Source organism: Rhinatrema bivittatum, chromosome 3 (genome assembly GCF_901001135.1).
Source record: "Rhinatrema bivittatum chromosome 3, aRhiBiv1.1, whole genome shotgun sequence".
NCBI lineage: Eukaryota > Metazoa > Chordata > Amphibia > Gymnophiona > Rhinatrematidae > Rhinatrema > Rhinatrema bivittatum.
Genome location: NC_042617.1, coordinates 278,225,436 through 278,244,858, shown reverse-complemented (window position 1 = coordinate 278,244,858; position 19,423 = coordinate 278,225,436). Strand labels below are relative to the sequence as shown.

General features: G+C 49.6%; 1 protein-coding gene across 3 annotated transcripts in view; it reads left to right on the top strand.

Annotated features, from left to right (window-relative positions):
* The window catches only part of CDK2 (cyclin dependent kinase 2), a 155,254-nt gene that overhangs the window by 65,489 nt on the left and 70,342 nt on the right, over positions 1–19,423 (top strand). For 2 of the 3 annotated variants that reach the window (XM_029594765.1, XM_029594766.1), the window contains exon 5: positions 954–1,055. The exons of the other annotated variant lie outside the window; for it this stretch is intronic. In XM_029594765.1, the coding sequence (XP_029450625.1) occupies positions 954–1,055 (102 nt within the window). The remainder of the gene's footprint in view (positions 1–953; positions 1,056–19,423) is intronic. 3 annotated transcript variants of the gene reach the window in all.

The window sequence follows — 19,423 nt, the reverse complement described above, 5'->3', positions numbered from 1 at the left end:
AGCTCTGCCTACATTGTTCAAGGCCATCCTGTCCCGGTTGGTCTTCGGGCGCATGTTACCCGGTCACAAGTGGCCTCTTGGGCCGAGTGTCAACAGGTCTCGCTGCAGGAGATTTGTAGGGCGGCGACGTAGAAGTCTTTGCACACATTTGCCAGACATTACCGTTTGGATGTCCAGGCCCCAGATTCTGAGGGCTCTGGGAAAAGTGTGCTTCAAGCGGGACTCTCTGGTTCCCACCCTGTGTAGGGAGGCTTGGGTACATCCCATTAGTCCAGAGGCCCGCCTAATTCAGACTAGAGTGTTTGGCGAGTCTGCTCGATCAGTTCTTCTTTACCAGGAAGATAATCTCAGGTCAAGTCCCGCACGGGTTGAGTGTGTGGGCTTTATTTTTATTATGTATTTTCTTGAAGTTCCTTAGCCCTCTGCTCAGTTTGGGGGGAATCAGTTTATCGTGGTGGTTATCGTTGTTTATCTGTTTAATGGGTTCCTTCTTATTTGGCTTGGGTATAGTTCAATACTGACAAACTGCAGGGTGGCACCTCAGGGTATAGGGCAGTGTCAGTCAAAAATGTCTCTGTCTCCATCTGTTGGACAGGAGGCATAACCCAACAGTCTGGACTGATCCGTGGTACTACAGGAAAGAAAATTAGCAGGTAAGAACCAATTTTTCCAATTGTGTAGATTAGAAGAATACTACAAACAAAGTATTACGGTATGTTAGCAAAGAGGATATGGCTAACCTGATGACTCAGAAGGAACTGTTTACTACTATGCAAAATGTCCCCAGTTTGATGTATGTTGGCTCTTCCATATCCAGAGTAGTGGAAGGAATCTGCTGAGTTTAAAAAAAAAAAAAAAAAAAAAAGAAATAATTCAAATGAAAACATGCTGGCAATAGTCATTTTGAAAGACAAATTCTCCACATTTCATTTTTCATCCCATGTCCTTCCCAGGTGGTCACTCTGTGGTACAGAGCTCCAGAAATTCTTTTGGGCTGCAAATACTATTCGACAGCTGTTGACATCTGGAGTTTAGGCTGCATTTATGCTGAAATGGTATGTAGAATCTTCCTCATGATGCCAATTATTTTACATCATCACTGTGATCTTGAACTCAACATTGAAAATATTTTCTGATGCTATAAAAAGTGATTTGCAAAATATATTAAAGTGAAACATAATTTTGACCACCTAGAAATAAAAAGATGTGAATTTAAAATAAAGATGATTCCCTGTACATGCCCGGATCAGCCCAGACTCCTGGGTTTTGCCTCCTCTCCAGCAGATGGAGACAGAGAAGTTTTGACACTCTGGTGGAGGTGCAAAACCTACATTCTAGTCTTAGTCAGTTGTGTAAAAAAAAAAATAAAAAAATACAATTTAGAAGAAGACAGAAGAATTTAGTTTCTACACAGCCTTCAGAGCCTCCCAGGGGGTTGGTAGGTCCCGAGGGGACTATTCCCCCCCTGGCATTTGAGGCACTTGGAGCGAGGTGTTGAGGACCTCCTTGTCTGCTCCGCCCCCTCTAGGATTTGGGGTGATACCGGGGAGCCCGGCTCACTCACTTTCAGAGGCAGAGGACCCAGGAAGACATCAAACAGGTTTAAAAAAAACAAAAAACAATTTCAACTTTGTTTTCTCCTGTTATAGAGGCAGAGTGTGTCACTGTGCGGGTTCTCTCTTTTATCGGGCTGCGCTGGGGGAGGGCATTCGACACAGTCGGTGTTCTTTTACTTTTAGTGCGGCCCCCGTTTATTTTATTCATGCCGTGGCGAGCAGCCCTCAAGGCATGTGGAGACGCGCGTGCGGCTCCAGAGACTGCCTTTGCTCCGCCTGCCTCCCCGGGGGGACGGAATGTCTGCCGCCACTGGCAACAGCGTTTCTAAGCCTTGCCACGAGCCAGGGAGGCTGGGGTGGCTGCGGCAGGACACCCCAGAACCGTTCCCGCTCAGCGTGTGAACGGAAGCCATTTTACAGTCTTTTCACGTGGCTGAACTAGCCATGGTGGGGGAGGGGAATTTCCCCCCACCTTTATCGCCGCATTTTCAAGCCCCTTGAGGGGGCAAGCAGGCAGAGAATTCCATTGACGAGGAGGGGCAGAACCCTGAAGGGGATTCTGACTCCTCCCTCATTTTCTTCGGATTTTATTATGCTCCTGCACAAAGCATGTAAAGCCAGCAAAGCTACCAAGAGAGGGGCCAGGAGCTGCCGTGCTGGTCTCTGGGGCGCATGGTCCAAAGCAGCCTCTGCTTCCAGAGAAAGGGGATGTTCCATTACCATGGTCCCTCCGTCGTTCTGCCCCATCCGGCGGGCGATGTGTCCTCGTCGGATTCTGGCCTGGAGGACCTGAATTTGGGGGACAAGCCCCCACTTGGGACGGATCCCGACAGCGACTTGGACCAGGTCAAACCACATGGCATGGAGGGAGATGAAACATAAGGTGATCTGTCTCTTTAGAAGAGATGAGTTGGACCCGCTCATCCCTGCTGTTTTGGAAGAATTAGGTATTGAAGTAACTAAGAAAAATTCCCGATTGGGGAACATTGACCCGGTCAGGATGGGTCTCCGGGGGCCGACAAAGTCTTTTCCCTTTCATTTGTCCATCACTGATTTACTGTTCCGTGAATGGGACACTCCAGAGTTGGGGCTGAAACTCAGCAAAGCCATAGATTAAAAACTGTATCCTCTGCCTGAGGAGGCTTTGGATCTGTTGAGAAGTGCCTAAGATGGATGTGGCGGTGTCTGCTGTAACCAAAAAGACCACCATCCCGGTGACAGGAGCGACGGCACTTCGAGACCTACAGGACCTTAAGCCTGAGGTGCAGCTCAAAAGCATATTTGAAGTTTCTGCACTGGGGGTCTGAGCTGCTATGTGCAGCAGCTTTTCTTTGCGTGCGGGGCTTCGTTGGGTCCAACATCTGCAGAACATTGTTCCCTGTACGTACCTGGATCAGTCCAGACAGTGGGTTGAGCCTCCTTTCCAGCAGATGGAGACAGAGAAAAACTCGAAGGGTATCCTGTATCAGGACAGGGCTCCCTCTGCATCCCTTCAGTATTCCTCTGTCTCCAGCAGATGAAGGTGGCAGAACCTGCGGTTCCCAGTCTTTTAGCCAATTTCATTCTTTGAGGAAGTTCTTTCTTTTCCTCTTTCTATATTTCTTCAGGATCAAGCAAGTATTTGACAAATAAGATTTCAAGCCATTTAAAAAAAAAAAAGTTTTTTATTTTCAGGAGAACCAGAACTGTCTCCTTACTCTTATATGGTCCTAGGGGGTTTTTTCCCCCTTGATTCTCACACGACAAGCAGGATGGTAGTCCTCACATGTGGGTGACATCATCTGATGGAGCCAATCACGGAATACTTTTGACAAAGTTTCTAGAACTTTGGCACTTACTGGGCATGCCCAGCATGGCACTAACCCTGCATCCAGCAGGGGTCTCCCTTCAGTCTCTTTATTTTTTTTTTTTCCTCGCAACTTTAGCCACGCAGATTTTTGGAGCTCTTCACAGTTCCTGACTGGAATTTTTTCCTCAGGAAATTATTTTCAAAACTTGCAAACGTTTATATCCCCTATGGGTCTCCCTTCTGCGCCGTCGAATACAGAGTCGTCCGGTAAGTTTACCACCGTTTTTCGGTCTGTTCCCGGCGGGGACCTCTGTAGGCCTTGTCGGCGCCAACTGCGACTGGCCTAAATTTTTCGACGGCCACGATGGGGGGGTTTTCGATGCCCTGACTGTCCGAGAACTATGTCAATCACGGACCCGCATTTGGTCTGTGTGTTATGTCTTGGACCGTCGCACGATGTAGAGACATGTACCGACTGTGCCCAAATGACTCCGAAGGGCCGTAAGGCACTGTTAGAAAAGATGGCATTATTATTCCATCGCAAGTCTCCACAGGCGCCATAGACTCAATCGCCGAAGCATCGACATTGATCCGAGGCCGAAGATTCCTGATCGCTGTCCAGTTATCGGCATCGACTTTGTCGATGCCAGAGTCGGGAAAAGGGAGCACCAAGAGAAGCACAGACACAAACATCAAAGACCAGTGCCTTCCGCTTCGTCGGTGGAGCCATCGTCTGAACCACCGATGAAGACCTGGGCCGAGGAGCGTCCTGCGCCCTCGAAGCCGGATGCACAGAGGCGTCCGTGCCTTCGGTGGAAGGGGCTACCGAGACTCCACTGGGACCGGTTAGACGGTATTGCCCATAGTGCCTCCTACTCCGGACCTGGGGCTCACCACTCCAGCGCTATGAGAGGAATTGCACCGGATGGTGCAAGAGGCTGTGGTCCAGGCTATCCAAGGCCTCCCGCAACACAGACGCTGGTGCCTGTGCGGGAACTGGCACTGATGCCTCCGGTGCCGCTACCTCTCCTGGACAAGCTGGATCTGCTCATCAGTGCCTCTGACGGAACTTGTTCTGGGACTGTCTGGTCTTCCACCATTGAGGCCACTGATTAAGTCCCCGATACCATCGGTGCCCGTGTATCTGGTACCGGTGCCAGATCATGATTTTTTTGATGCCGAGACCAGGTCCATCAATGCCGGGGCAGATTCCACTCAAACCTCACCCTCGGGCTGAAGAACACCTACTTGGACCACTGGGGGATGCAGGAGATCAACCCTATGATCCCTGGACGGATAATTCGACAGATTCCCAAGATTCAACAGAAGTTCCGTCAGAACAGTCTCCTCCAGATGAAAGGCGCAAGTCTCCACCGGAAGATCTATCCTTTATTAGTTTTATAAAGGAGATGGCAGAGACTATCCCGTTCCAACTACAGATGGAAGAGGATTCCAGGCATAAAATGCAGGAGGTGTTGCAATTCCTGGATCCTCCAAAGGAAATCAAGTCTGTCCGGGTTCATGAGGTGCTGCAGGATCTGATGCAGCGCAACTGGGAGCATCCTGGGTCGGTTCCCCCCAGTGAACCGTAAGACGGACACTATTTACCTGGTCCAACCTTCCCCGGGGTTTCAGAAGACGCAATTAACTCATCAGTCGGTGGTAGTGGAGTCCGCCCAAAAGAAGGCCAAGCGTCCAAAGCCCCATTCCTCTGCGCCACCTGGAAAGGAGCAGAAATTTATCGACGCTTTAGGCCGCAGGATGTTTCACGGGGCCATGCTTATCTCGCGTATTGCGTCATATTAATTATATATGACGCAGTACAACCATAACCTGTTTAAACAGCTACAGGATTTCGGACAGTCCCTTCCAGAACAGCTTAAAGACCAACTGAATTCCATACTAAAGAAGGTATTCGACGTGGGCAAACATGAAGTCTGCTCAGCATATGATGTCTTCGACACAGCATCCCGTTTGTCTGCGGTGGGCATCAGCGCCCACCGTTGGGCTTGGCTGAAGTCCTCTGATTTCCGTCCTGAAGTACTGGACCCTTTGGCTGACCTTCCATGCACAGGGGATAACCTGTTTGGAGATAAAATCCAAGAGATGGTAGCCCAGTTGAAGGACAATAGCGAAATGCTCCGACAGCTTTTGGCGGCCCAGGCAGATCTTTCCACTTCATCCAATTGACAATTCCGGCATGATACTAAATGGACGTCTTACAGGATCAATAAATATTATCCACCGGTGTCTCGGGCTTGCCCGGCCTGGGCCTTCCAGAAGTCTACACCGCACCAGCCTCGAGCTCAAAAAGCTCAAGCATCTTCCCAACCTGCTCCTGCAGCGGGATTTTGACTTCAGACTTTAGAGCAAAGACCATCCTCTGCTACCCAATCTACCTGTAGGCGGCCGTCTATGCCACTTCTCCACCAAATGGCTAAACATCACCACCGACCGCTGGGTGCAAGCAGTTGTCGCTCAAGGCTACCATCTAAATTTCCTCTCCATCCCGTCGGATACTCCACCTTGGCCGGGGTGGCCCACTTCTGACAACTGTCACCAACTGCAGCAGGAGGTATCCTCCCTGCTGCAAGCAAATGCCATAGAATCTGTTCCTCTTGCCCAAAGAAGGCACAGATTCTACTCCCAATACTTTTTAATCCCAAAAAAGACGGGAGGGATCCGCCCGATATTAGACCTACGGGCCTTAAACAAGCATCTTCGGAAAGAGAAGTTTCGGATGGTAACCTTGGGCTCTCTGCTTCCCCTTCTTCAACAGGGGGATTGGCTTTGCTCTCTAGACCTAAAAGACGAGTACATGCACATTGCAATTACCCTGTCTCACAGGAAATACCTCCGCTTCCTTGTCGGAAACCAACATTTCCAGTACAAGGTCCTTTCATTCGGCCTAGCGTCAGCCCTTCGAGTTTTCACGAAATGCCTAGCAGTAGTAGCTGCATACTTAAGAAGACTGGGCACTCATGTCTGTCCTTACCTGGACGACTGATTGCTGAGAGCTCAGTCATCGGAAGGAGTTCTTCATTCCCTCCACCTTACAGTGCAGCTACTACTCTCACTGGGATTTCTAATAAATTACCAGAAATCTCACCTGATTCCATCTTAGTTCCTCTCCTTTATCGGAGCGGATCTCGACACGATCCAAGCAAGAGCTTTTCTTCCCAAGGACTGAGCTCACACACTGGCGTCGTTGGCACAGAACATAAGATCTCGTCAAACCCACGACTGCTCGTCATCTACTGGTCTTGCTGGGGCATATGGCGTCCTCCGTCCATGTTACCCCTATGGCTCGTCGAGCCAGGCGAGTAACTCAGTGGACATTAAAGTCCCAGTGGTCACAAGCACATCATTCAATGTTCAATATTGTCCACATCACCAGGCGGCTTCGTCTCTCACTAGCATGGTGGATCCTGGAGTCCCATCTGCTTCAAGGTCTACCTTTTCAAACTCCAGAACCTCAAATAGTATTGACAACTGATGCTTCCACTCTAGGGTGGGGAGCACATGTCAACCACCTACAAACTCAGGGAACCTGGTCGGTAGAGGAGTCACAACATCAAATAAATTTTCTGGAACTCCAAGCGATCAGATATGCTCTCTTTGCGTTTCGAGATTTTGTCCAACAAAACAATCCTGATCCAGACTGACAACCAGGTAGCAATGTGGTACATCAGCAAACAGGGAGGAACAGGATCCTACCTCCTTTGTCAGGAGGTAGCACAGATTTGGGCTTTTGCTCTGTCTCAGGCCATGCTTCTCAGAGCGACCTACCTGGCAGGTGTGGACAATATTGTAGCGGACAATCTCAGTCGGGAGTTCCAGCCCCATGAGTGGTCCCTCAACCCTGTAGTTGTGGACAGAATATTTCAGAAGTGGGGGCATCCAACCATCGACCTATTCGCGTCTCTGCAGAATCGCAAGGTGGACAACTTCTGCTTTCTCCATCGAAGTCGCAACGTTCCACCTCGTGACGCATTTGCCCTCTCCTGGAGGGAAGGTCTCATTTCTGCCTACCCACCACTTCCTCTCAGCAGCAAGACTCTCGTAAAGCTACGCATGGACAAGGGTCTAATGATTCTCATAGCCCCCTACTGGCCACGTCAAGCTTGGTTTCCTATCCTTCGGGATCTCTCTCTGTGTTCACAGATTCCTCTGGGCTAGGACCCGTCCCTCATATCTCAGAGGAACGCCAAATGCGCCACCCCAACGTTCAGGCCTTGTCACTGATGGCTTGGATGTTGAAAGGGTGATCCTACAGCCTCTCAATCTTTTGGAATCTGTATCTCAGGTCCTGGTGGTTTCACAAAAGCCTTCTGCTAGAAGGTCTTATTTGAAATGGAAAAGATTTTCCTTGTGGTGTACTTCCAAGGAGTTAGATCATTTTACTTGCCCCACGAATCAGTTTTTATACTACCTCTGGCATCTCTCAGTCGGGTTTACAAACCTCTTCCATCAGAATGCATGTCAGTGCAGTCGCCGCATTCCATAGAGGTACGGGGATGTCTCTATCTCGACACAGCCCCTGGTAGTGCGCTTTATGAAAGGCTTGCTTCACTTGAAGCCTCCTCTCCGTCCACCGACCCCGTCTTGGGACCTTCTTGCGAGTTGAAACATATCACTTGGAAGGTCCTTTTCCTTCTGGCATTAACATCTGCTCGCAGGATCAGTGAGCTACAGGTGCTGGTTACATACCCCCCTTACACGAAATTCCTTCATGATCGGGTGGTCCTTCGCACTCATCCTAAATTTCTACCAAAAGTAGTATCTGAATTTTATTTAAATCAATCCATAGTACTGCCTACTTTCTTTCCGAAACCCCACTCACTTCCTGCTATGTGAGCTCTGCATTCCTTGGACTGTCAACGTGCACTTGCCTTTTATTTGGAACGCACTGCAGGACACAAGAAATCCACCCAGCTTTTTGTGTCCTTTGATAAGCTTAAGCTGGGAATCCCCATTGGAAATCAGACCCTGTCCTCCTGGTTAGCGGACTGTATCTCCTTCTGCTATCAGCATGCAGGCCTTCCGCTTCAGGAACGAGTTAAAGCGCACTCCATTAGGGCAGTGGCAACTTCTGTTGCGCACCTTCATTCTGTGCTTCTTGTTGATACCTGTAAGGCTGCAACCTGGAGTTCTCTTCATACCTTTGCAGCACACTATTGCATAGACAAAGCTGGTACACAAGATTCTATCTGTGGCCAGTCTTTTCTACGCAATCTATTCTCAGCATAATATCCAACTTCCTTCTACACCCGCTGGGATATTCAGGCTGCCCGTATACTAAAGAATCACCCGTGTTGTGCCTGTTGCACGTCTTTGAATGTTTTCGGTACATGCGCGGGCGTCCTCAGCTTGTTATTCACCCACATGTGAGGACTACCATCCTGCTTGTCCTGTGAGAAAGCAGAGTTGCTTACCTGTAACAGGAGTTCTCACAGGACAGCAGGATGTTAGTCCTCACAAAACCCACCCGCCACCCCGCGGAGTTGGGTACACTTGCGATTTATTATTTTATTTTTCGCACACTCTTTTTACTATACATAAGACTGAAGGGAGACCCCTGCTGGATACAGGGCTAGTACCATGCTGGAAATGCCCAGTAGGTGCCAGTCAAAGTTCTAGAAACTATGTCAAAAGTATTCCGTGATTGGCTCCATCAGATGATGTCACCCACTGTGAGGACTAACATCCTGCTGTCCTGTAAGAACACCTGTTACAGGTAAGCAACTCTGCTTTCTTCAGCCTAGGACCTTCCCGGTGAACAATTGCCTGGCTGTGGGGTGATACTGGTGGTCCAGTCCCTCCCCTGTTCAGAACCCTGAGATGTCACTGCTGACAGAGAAGCCAAAATTCCTCTGTACCTTTAAAAAAAAATAAATAAAAATAAAAAAGCTACATACTAGCAATTATAGCAGAAAGCTAGCAGCTTTCAGGGGAAAGAGCAGAGCGCAGGGCTATTTTCTTCTGCTCCCGCTCGCAGCCAGGCACAGAAGGGGGTTGCTGTTTTCAGCGGCAGTTCCTCAATTCCCCCCCCCACCTCCGATGTTATGCCACGATCTCTCTTCTGTGTGGCGTGCGGGGAGCCTGCTTCGCGGCTCTCCCGCGAAGGGGTTTGTTCTCATTGTTTGCCCGGTGGGGAGGGGCTCTCTTCAGCAGCGAATCGGATTCATGCCGGTAAACGCGCTGCCAGAACTGCTCCGTACCTGCAAACCGCGGGAACGGCGTCCATTTTGTCTCCAGGTCTCGCGGCTGATTCGTTGCCTGAGGGGGGAAGGGATTCTGTTTTTCATCAATCTCCCCGGGATTTAAGCCCCGTGGATCTTCCTGATATGGGCCCTGACCCCCACCACGATGTGCCCTCTCCTTCAATGCCAGGGAAAACCCCTCAGCATTTTTCCACAGATTTTGTGCTTTTAATTCATAAGGCTTATGTTGCTAGCTTACAGCAGCAGGATGACCCCCCCCCCCCCCCCACCTGCAAAGATTTCTAGGATGTCTATAGAACAGGGACCCAAACTCCCTGACTCTCAGGGGTCTATCCAGGTCAGGACCATGCCAGGGGTCCCGAACCCTCCAGATCCTCCTAACCCCCCCCCCCCCCCCCCCCCAACCTCAGCTCCCAGACCCCGACTTAGATACTTTAAATCAGAATCCACTGGTCGAGGGAGACGACCCGTGGGTTTTATGCTTGTTCAGCGGGAGGAGCTAGAGCCGCTCATTCCTTTTGTCCTGGCTGAACTGGGGATAGATGCCCTTCCGGATGAAACCGCAAGTATCCCGGCTTCCAATAATATGGATCCTGTCCTGACTGGACTGAGACACCCCTCCCCCCCCCCCACCCCCCATGTACGTTCCCATTTCATCCTATGCTAATGCAGTTACTACTCCGAGAATGGGAATCTCCCAAATCCGGCCTATGGGTAGGCAGAGCAGTGGACAAGCTCTATTCCCTCCCAGACCAATACCTAGAAGATGCTCAAAGTCCCTAAAGTGGACACTTTGGTTTCTGCGGTCACCAAAAGAACCACCATTCCAGTGGTGGGAGCCACGGCTTTAAAAGATCTTCAGGATTGGAAGTTGGAAATGCATCTCAAAAGAATTTTTTTTTTTTTTGTTATTAAAGGTTTTTATTGAAACAAAGAATGAAACCTACATACCAAACCAGACAGTAAGTAGGATAAGTACTCATAGTAAACATCATTAGTAATAAAACGAAACAGTTAACAAAAGTAGGTTATTCATCACCTAATTGTAACACCAAGTTGTTCATGTTTAATATAGGTAATCCACCCCTCCCCCCACCCACCCATACTTCACATTTACAAAATAATGTTGAGATAAGAATAGTATGAATGGTATCACACAGTAGAGAATAGATGAGCCTTTAAGATTATTCCCGAGAGGAGTATATAAGTCTAAAGGGTTCCGCTACAAATGCAATATTTAAGCCGAAGAATCCATGGATACACTAGAAAGCCATTTTTGGTAAGGGTGCCAAATTGATGTAAAGCGAGAAACTTTCTTATGTTTAAATGCTGTAATTTTGGATAATAAAAAGATCTTCCGCACTTTGTGTTGAATGTCCTCTATCTTTGGCGTTCTGGGAGCTTTCCATAAACGTGCTATCTCACAACGACTAGCAGTGAATATATACTGAACTAACTGATTGGAATCCTGCAACAACCCAGGGGGGCCTAACCCAGCAACGCCTGCTCCGGTGTAAGAGATGGCATCCCTGGAAAAAAATTGCACAGCCACTGAAATAGCCCCCAAACTACCTGGATATGGGAACAGGTCCACCACATATGATAGAACGTGCCCTCCTCCAGACAGCCTTGCCAACAAGTATCTGGGTAGAGAGGCATGAATTTATGTATCTGGGAAGGACACTTGTACCAGCGATATAACATCTTATAAGAGTTCTCAATAAGAGAGGCAGCAATATGTCCCTTACCCAGGCATTGAAATACCGACTTCCAGATCCGGGGGGTCCAGCATACCCGGAGGTCTTGCTCCCAAGCCTTCTGAAAGGTATAAGTGGGAGGATTCTGGGACAATAACAATTGATAAAGCCTGGATAAGATTGTAGTACAACTATGAGCCTTCTCACATAACATCTCAAAATCAGATGGTCCCTGGGCAAGTTGGGAAGAAAGCATGTTGGCCTTAGCAAAATGGGCTAATTGCAAATAGGAGTACAGGGCCGACTCAGGTAGGTCATAGGCTCGCTGGAGATCAGCAAAAGGGCGTAAAGCTGCCAAACCCCAAACATGTCCCCATGTCTTGATGCCCCGTCTCCTCCATTCTAAGAAAGCCGAGCTCTCAGAGCCCGGACGGAAGGCTTTATTGGTGTATAAATTTGTACTTGCATGGTATGTCCTATTGCCCACCAGGGAAGTGCCATAGTGGTGCCATAAATAGAGTAGCATGAGTGTGGAGGGAGGTAGCACCGCACCCGGGTCCACCGTCCAGGTGTGCTTAGGTTGCCAGATAAGACTACAAAGTGGAACAGATCCTATAAGTTCCTGATTAATGAGCACCCACTGCTTCGGTCGTCTGGATAAGTGCAAATCTACCAGTTTTTTGAACTGAGCGGCACGGTAGTAACGGAGAAGATCCGGTACTCCCAGTCCACCCCTACATTTAGGTTGTGTGAGTACTCTACGGGCTACCCGGGGCCGCCTACCTGCCCAAATGAAAGCCATACACCGTCTCTGCCATTGTTTTAACATAGATACAGAAACCAGAACTGGTAGCGTCTGAAAGAGGTACAGCAATTTCGGGAGGATATTCATCTTGAAAGCAGCCATTCGACCCAGCCAAGATATCTGGTAGCGACTCCACTCTTCCATATCCTTAGATAATTTATTCCAAAGTGGGGTATAGTTAATGGTTAGCAAGTCTTGCGTAGCACTAAGCTGAATTCCTAGATATTTAATTTGGGTTTTGGCCCACTTGAATGGAAACAGCTCCTGAAGTCGACGGGCCGTATGGGAACGTAAATTAATATTTAGAACCTCTGATTTATCCCAGTTAACTGTGAAACCAGAGACCCTACCAAAGGCCTCCATCTCAGCCATGACAGAGTCGAGAGAATTGGCTGGGTCGGTGAGCGTAAACAAGATGTCATCGGCATACAGGGAAATTTTAGTGGAGAGGTCACCTATGGTCACTCCGGAGATATCAGCGTTTCCACGGATAGTAATAGCAAACGGCTCAAGAAATAAAGCAAAGAGTAGAGGTGACAGCGGGCAGCCCTGCCCTGGTCCCTCTGCCCACATCAAATGGAGCTGAGTAGCCTCTGTTTATCTTCAAGCAGGCCCTAGGGGAATGATAAAGCTGTCCCAACCACTGTAAATATGAGGAGCCAAAACCCATATACTCCAGTGTCTGAAAGAGGTAAGGCCAATGCACTCGGTCAAATGCTTTCTCGGCATCAATTGACAAAGCCACTGCAGGGATTTTGTGTTTTTGGGCGTACCAGATTGTGTCCATAATTTTATGAACATTATCAGCAGTGGTTCTCCCAGGGATAAAACCAGCCTGATCTGCTCCCACCAAGTGAGTTATAAAGCAGTTCAAGCGGTTCGCCAGAATTTTGGCTAGTAGTTTGACATCAATATTCAATAAAGAAATGGGCCTGTATGAACCGCAGACTGAGGGGTCCCGGCCAGGTTTAACTAATAGTGTGATCCCCGCCATATTTGCCTGTGCAGACAAGGTAGACCCCGTCCTCAGGGAATTAAAGAATTTCAACAGGAGGGGGGTGAGGGCCGTAACAAATAGTTTATAGAACCGTGGAGTATACCCGTCGAGACCAGGTGATTTTCCCAATTTAAGGGAGTCAATAGCTTCCTGAAGTTCTATGGCAGTGATGTCCCTGTCTAAGAATTGCCTCTGGGCTGCTGTCAGAGTAGGGAGGGGAAGCCGAGAGAGGCCTCAATCGAAGCTGCCTGTATGTCTGTGTCCCCACGATATAGGGCGGAATAAAACTTATGAAAGCAATGCCTAATTGAGGGGTTATCAGTGAGAAGCCCCCCTTCAGTATCTTTAATTTTGGAAATAGTGGCCTGTGCCTGCTTCCGTCGAAGACTGTGAGCTAAATAACGCCCGGCTTTATTCCCACCCTCAAAAAATCGCTGTGGAGCTAATTCCAATTGATGGGCTATATGAGCAGAATCTAAAGCCATGATCTTGTCCCTCAATTCCTGAATGGAACCCCATAGCGGAGAGCGAGCTCCATCCCTCATATGGGCCCGCTCCAACCTAGACAGGGCTGTCAGTAATGTCTGGCGCTCTCGCTGTCGTTTAACATAAGAGGCCTGCGCGATACAGGAACCCCGTATTACACATTTTAAACACTCCCACAGGGTCCCGGCCCCCACCCTCTCCGGTATCATTATGACTGATAAATTCTTGAATTTCCTGAGCCAACTGCTTCTGGAAGGTATCATCCTCCAGCAGGGAGTCATTCAGCCGCCAAAAACATTGACCTGAATCAGACAGGCCAGTAGTTAATGTAAACCAAATAGGTGCATGGTCAGACCAAACTATAGGCTCAATATCTACCGCTGTTACCGCATTAAGTTTGATCCGTTCAAGCATAAACATATCCAAGCGCGAGTAGCTATTATGCGGGGACGAGAAGTAGGTATAGCAACGGGAGTTGGGAAAGCGAGAACGCCAGACATCCACCCCGGCTATAAGCGTGAGGACCTGTTTGAACGCCTTCCGAGCAAGGGCAGGGTCAGAACTGGATCCCGCCGAATTATCGAGACGGGGGTTAAGCGTCAAATTAAAGTCCCCTCCCAAAATAACACTTCCTTCCACATGATCTGCCAAAATCTTATACAGTTTAGTGTAAAAAGCTTCCTTCTGAGAAGTAGGACCATACACCGAACAAAGGGTATAATACTCCCCACCCAAAAGCACATTAAGGAGAAGATATCTGCCCTGGGGGTCAGGAAACATGTTCCGTACCTCAAATTGAATATCCTTGTGTACTAAAATACCCATACCCGAATATTTGGAATCAGGTGTTGCTGCCGCCCAGAATTGATTCGGGTATTTATCAGAACGTAATAGGCCCTCATAACGCTAACGTAGGTGAGTTTCTTGTAAGTAAATCACCTTGGCAGATAACCTTTCCATTTCCTGAAATAAAAGCTTCCTTTTCCTGCCAGAGTTTAAACCCTTAACATTAAGGGAGAGGAAGGTAATCGCGGCCATGTTCTTAGGTGTCCCATCACCTCCCCTCTTCCCAGCCCATATCCCATCGCCGTGGACCGTAGTAACCTGCGCATTCTGTGCCAAAAGGGAAAACTCAAACCCTGCAGCTCCATAGAAAAGGCCCTAAAGCTCCCCAACATGTGGGGAACCCAAAGCCATACTGACTCCCAAAAAACTCTCCACATGTGTGAGAAACCATTCAATGTGAAGCAAAATACCCCCCCCCCCCCCCCCCCACCCATAGAGCACCCTGGAAGGTTTCCCTCCTTCCAGGAAGAAATTTGGAGGAAGAAACCATGCCGGAGAGCAGATTCCACCCACCCCCGGAGCAACCCTGCTAATGATCCTGTAACAGTGTCAAACGCAATTACAGCTGAATTTACCCACACCAGTATAAAACCGAACATGTAAGTGAAATCTAAACTTAATGAGCAGCCAGTTTGAAACCAGTCAGAAGGAACCATGACGAGCAGACTGTCTAAGCAAATCAGGTGAGAGTCTCAGCCACCCCGGTATCACTGGCATTCTTGCGAAGTCTGCGGCCACCCTTGTTGACACGTTGCCAGCGTGGGGCTGCTGGTTTAGAACTGGAGGGAACCACCTCTTTTGGCACAGGTATATCCGCTGTTATTCCCGCTTCCTTCAGAGCCTGCACCGCTGCATCCAAACTGCGGACCTTATAAGATTTCCCATCCACTTGGAACCATAAGCTGAAAGGAAACAGCCACCTATAGCATATGGATGCAGTAGCCAGGGCAGAGGTGACTGGGCAGAGAGTTATTCGCTTGCAGAGGGTGCTGGAAGCTAAGTCTGCATAGATGGAGATTTAATTCCCTTCCCAGCTCCATACTCGCTGCTTCCTAGCTGCTGCTGCAATTTTTTCTTTATAAACAAAAGAGTGAAAGCAGAGTACAATGTCACGTGTCCTATTGCCAGTCTTGGGTCCCAGGGCCCGGTGTGCACGCTCTATCCTATGGTCAGATGTAGCACCCCCAATTTCATTCTCCGGAGTCCCAAGAATCCAATAACAGATTTGTTGAATAGTGGATGCACAGTCCTGATATTCCTCTCTTTCAGGAATGCCCTTGAAGCGTAGGTTACAACGTCTGGATCTGTTCTCCAAGTCTTCGAGTTTGTCCTCCAATTCTGTCTGTGTGGATTTTAAAGCTGTAACCTCCAGTTGCTGCTGCTGCCAGCGCTCCTCGTGCTCGTCCAATCGAAGGTCCGCTTCATCCACTCGGCGGCCAAGGGCCGTGTTGTCCTCTCTCATTTCTTGCAAGGTCTCAGTGATTTCTGTTTTAAACCCTTTAATGTCACGCCTCAGCTCCATGAACCAAGATCGCATCTCAGATTGGAGGGGCCGCTCTGGGTCCAGGAAGTCCCGATCTGGCTCTTCAAGCTCCGGATCCTCCTCCTCGGCAGCCGCCGCCATTTTAGGGCCCTGGAGGTCCGGCGCATCCCCTCCTTTAGAGTAGGAAAATTTGGCGAAATCCACAGGTTTTTTTTTCGTCGCCATGGATCCACTGCTGTCCGCTGTCATATGCCCACAAAAGCGCTGTGATTTGGGTGGGTTTTCACGGTTTTTTTTGCTAAAAACGCTCCGGGGGCAGAGAGCTCCGCTAAGAAGCAGCCGGCATGGGAAGTGACGTCACTTCCTCCCTCAAAAGAATTTTTGAAGTTCTGGCACTAGGCGTTCGAGCGACGATCTGTAGCAGTCTCAGCAACGGGCAAGCCTTAGGTGGGTTCAACAACTACTCAGCACCCAGGACCTCCCATCTGCAGAGGCGGAACATCTGGAAGCCACGGTTGCATATGGGGCTGATGCCCTCTATGATCTCCTCAGAGTTCTGGCCAGATCCATAGTATTAGCTGTCTCGGCCAGGCACCTTCTCTGGTTGCGAAATTGGGCAGCAGCCTCCTCTTCTAAATCGCAGTTGGGCACTCTCCCATTCAAGGTAACTTTCTCTTCGGGGAGGACCTGGAACAGCTTATCAAATCTTTAGGGGACAACAAGATTCATAAGCTTCCCAAAGATCACCCTAAACCATCCAAATCCTTTTTTCCTTCGCGCTCTCGTTTCAGGGGACAGCGCAGGTACGACAGGCTGTGGGGTGCTCCACAAAGAAACCCCTCTACAAGATCTTAATCGTGGTCTCATTCCTTTCGTGGACGACGACCATTCTGGGATGGAAACCCTCAAAGATCTGCCCCAAAGTCCTCGCAATGAGATGCGACCAGCCCATTCCTCCATTCCCAACTTAGGAGGCCAACTCTCCCTTTATCATGAGGAATGGGTCAAGATTACTTCGGATCAGTGGGTCCTCGAAGTAATAGAACGAGGGTGTGCTTTAGAGTTTGTTCGGTCTCTTCCAGATCGCTACCTTATCTCTCCTTGCGGACCCCCTCGGAAGCAACAGGTGGTGTGCCAAACTCTTGACAGGCTTCAGCAGCTCGGAGCCATCGTCCCTGTCCCCCTCGAGGAGCAGGGGTTAGGCCAGTATTCCATTTACTTTGTGGTTCCCAAAAAGGACGGCTCCTTCTGACCAATCTTGGACCTCAAGAGAGTCGTTAAAGATAAACTTATAGAGACTCAAGGTCCCCCATTTTCGGATGGAAACCCTGCAGGGCGGTCATAGCGGCGGTTCGCACTGGCGAATTCCTAGCTTCTCTGGATTTGACGGAGGCTTCTTTCCATATACCCATCTGCCTGGAACATCAGAAGTACCTACGCTTCAACATCCTGGGGCATCATTACCAGTTTCGGGCGCTCCTGTTTGGCCTTACCACCGTCCCCCGTGCATTTACCAAGGTAATGGTCGTGGTGGCGGCCTTCCTCTGCAGGGAAGGGGTACTGGTCCATTCTTACCTGGACGACTGGCTCATTCCGGTGAAATCAGAGAATCTCTGCGCGGTGGTAGTCAACAAAGTTTTGTCGCTTCTCAGCTCCCTCAGTTGGATAGTCAATTTCTCCAAGAGCAGCCTCAAGTCTTCTCAAGTCCTGGAATTCTTAGGGGCACGCTTCGATGCACAGAAGGACAAAGTCTTCCTTCCCGAGGACCGTTCACACAAGCTCATGACTCAATTGCAACATCTGTTCTCTCTCTGTGTCCACAGCCTGGGACTACCTGCAGGTCCTGGGCTCTATGGCTTCAACTATAGATTTGGTTCCATGGGCCTTCGCACATATGCGTCCTTTACAGAAAGCTTTACTGTCCCGCTGAAAACCGGCCTCTGGGGAGTTTCAGGCGCCTTTACTGCTCTCAGACTTTACCATCTCCAGCATTCAGTGGTGGCTGTCGCTCAACTACCTGCTGAAGGGGATGCACCTGGAAACCCCCCAGTGGATCATTGTTACAGACGCCAGCTTCTCCGGCTGGGGAGCGGTTTGCCAGACTCAGTCTACACAAGGACAATGGTCACCAGCTCAATCTCAATGGCACATCAATCACCTGGAAGCCCAAGCGGTTTGCCTGGTGCTGAAGACATTCCTGCTCTTGATTCGTCACAAAGCAGTTTGGGTTCCTGAACATACCCAAATCAGTCCAGAGAAGTGGGTTGTGTATCCCTACCAGCAGGTGGAGTCAGAGAGCAAAACTTTGGCACTGCCATATATACAAGTGCCACCTGCAGTCCCTCAGTATTTCTCTGACTCCAGCAGATGGTAGAGATGCACTCCTGCAGTCTTCCTAGTTTTTTTAGTTATTTTTTTTAGAATTTAAAAGAGGTTTTTCTTTTTGATTTAGGTTGCTTCCTGAGGTGTTAGGCACCTTTGTGGGCCATCCCTCAGTGGAAGCCTGGCGTCCGGGGGGTTGGACACCCCTGTCTAGGTTTCACCCGCTTTAGCTCGGTGGTGGAAGGCCAGGGGCTCCTGACTACTCCTCACCAAGGCTGCTTTACCTGCTCCCTCTCCTCCTGCACTAATTTGGCTCCGTAAAGTTTTAAGTTTAGCCGGTGGCAATCTTCCTCTGAGATAAGGAGTTGGTGCAGTGGGGGACTGCCTGTAGCAGCTGTTTCGGGAGCTTGGCAGCGTATTCCTTCAGCTACCAGGGCTCCGGGGTGTTTCCTGAAGGGAGAGGGTGAGTTGGGCTTTGCGCCGTGTTTCGCTGCGTTTTCAGCACTGCTCGTGCTATTTGGGCTGCCGGAGAGCGCGCCTTTGTCCGGCAGCAACATTTCCCCTCACAGTTCGACCGCGTGGCTGGGCGGTCTGTATCATGGCCCTTGCACAAAATTGCTGGTTTGGGGCGCAGAGTCAGGCACTGGATTCAGCTTCCATGTGCACTACCTGTGCCTTAGGCATGGAGGGCTCATCGGGACTTGTCGACCCTCCCCGTAGGGGGGGGGGTGCCTCATGCTGCGGAGTGGGGGATGAAGATTCTTCACCCGTTTAGCCCCCATGGGGGAGGATCTCGCAGGCGATGTCACTCCATGCGATTCTCCGGAGGGGGAGGGGACCCAGAAGAATTTTCCCCTGAATTAATTTTACTCATGCACCAGGCCTTTCTAGCTAGGAGGCATGCGGCACCTAAGAGGGTTCGACAATCGGTGGATCTGTCAGAGCCCCCTGGTAAGAAGGCACGGGTTGCAGAACCGCAGCAGCGTCCAGGGGAGCAGCCTCTTTAGGTGCCACAAGATCCAGATGTGGGTTCAGGCACTTCGACAACCCCAGGGATGACTCCGGGGACAGACCTAGACCTGATTCCAGATCCAGGGGACGTTGATCCTGATGATCCCTATGGTGGTGATCTCCCACCCGCTGAGGGAGATGATCCCAGCGAGGTCCGCTTTTTTAAACGGGAAGAGCTGCGGCCCCTAATTCCCCAGGTCTTGGATG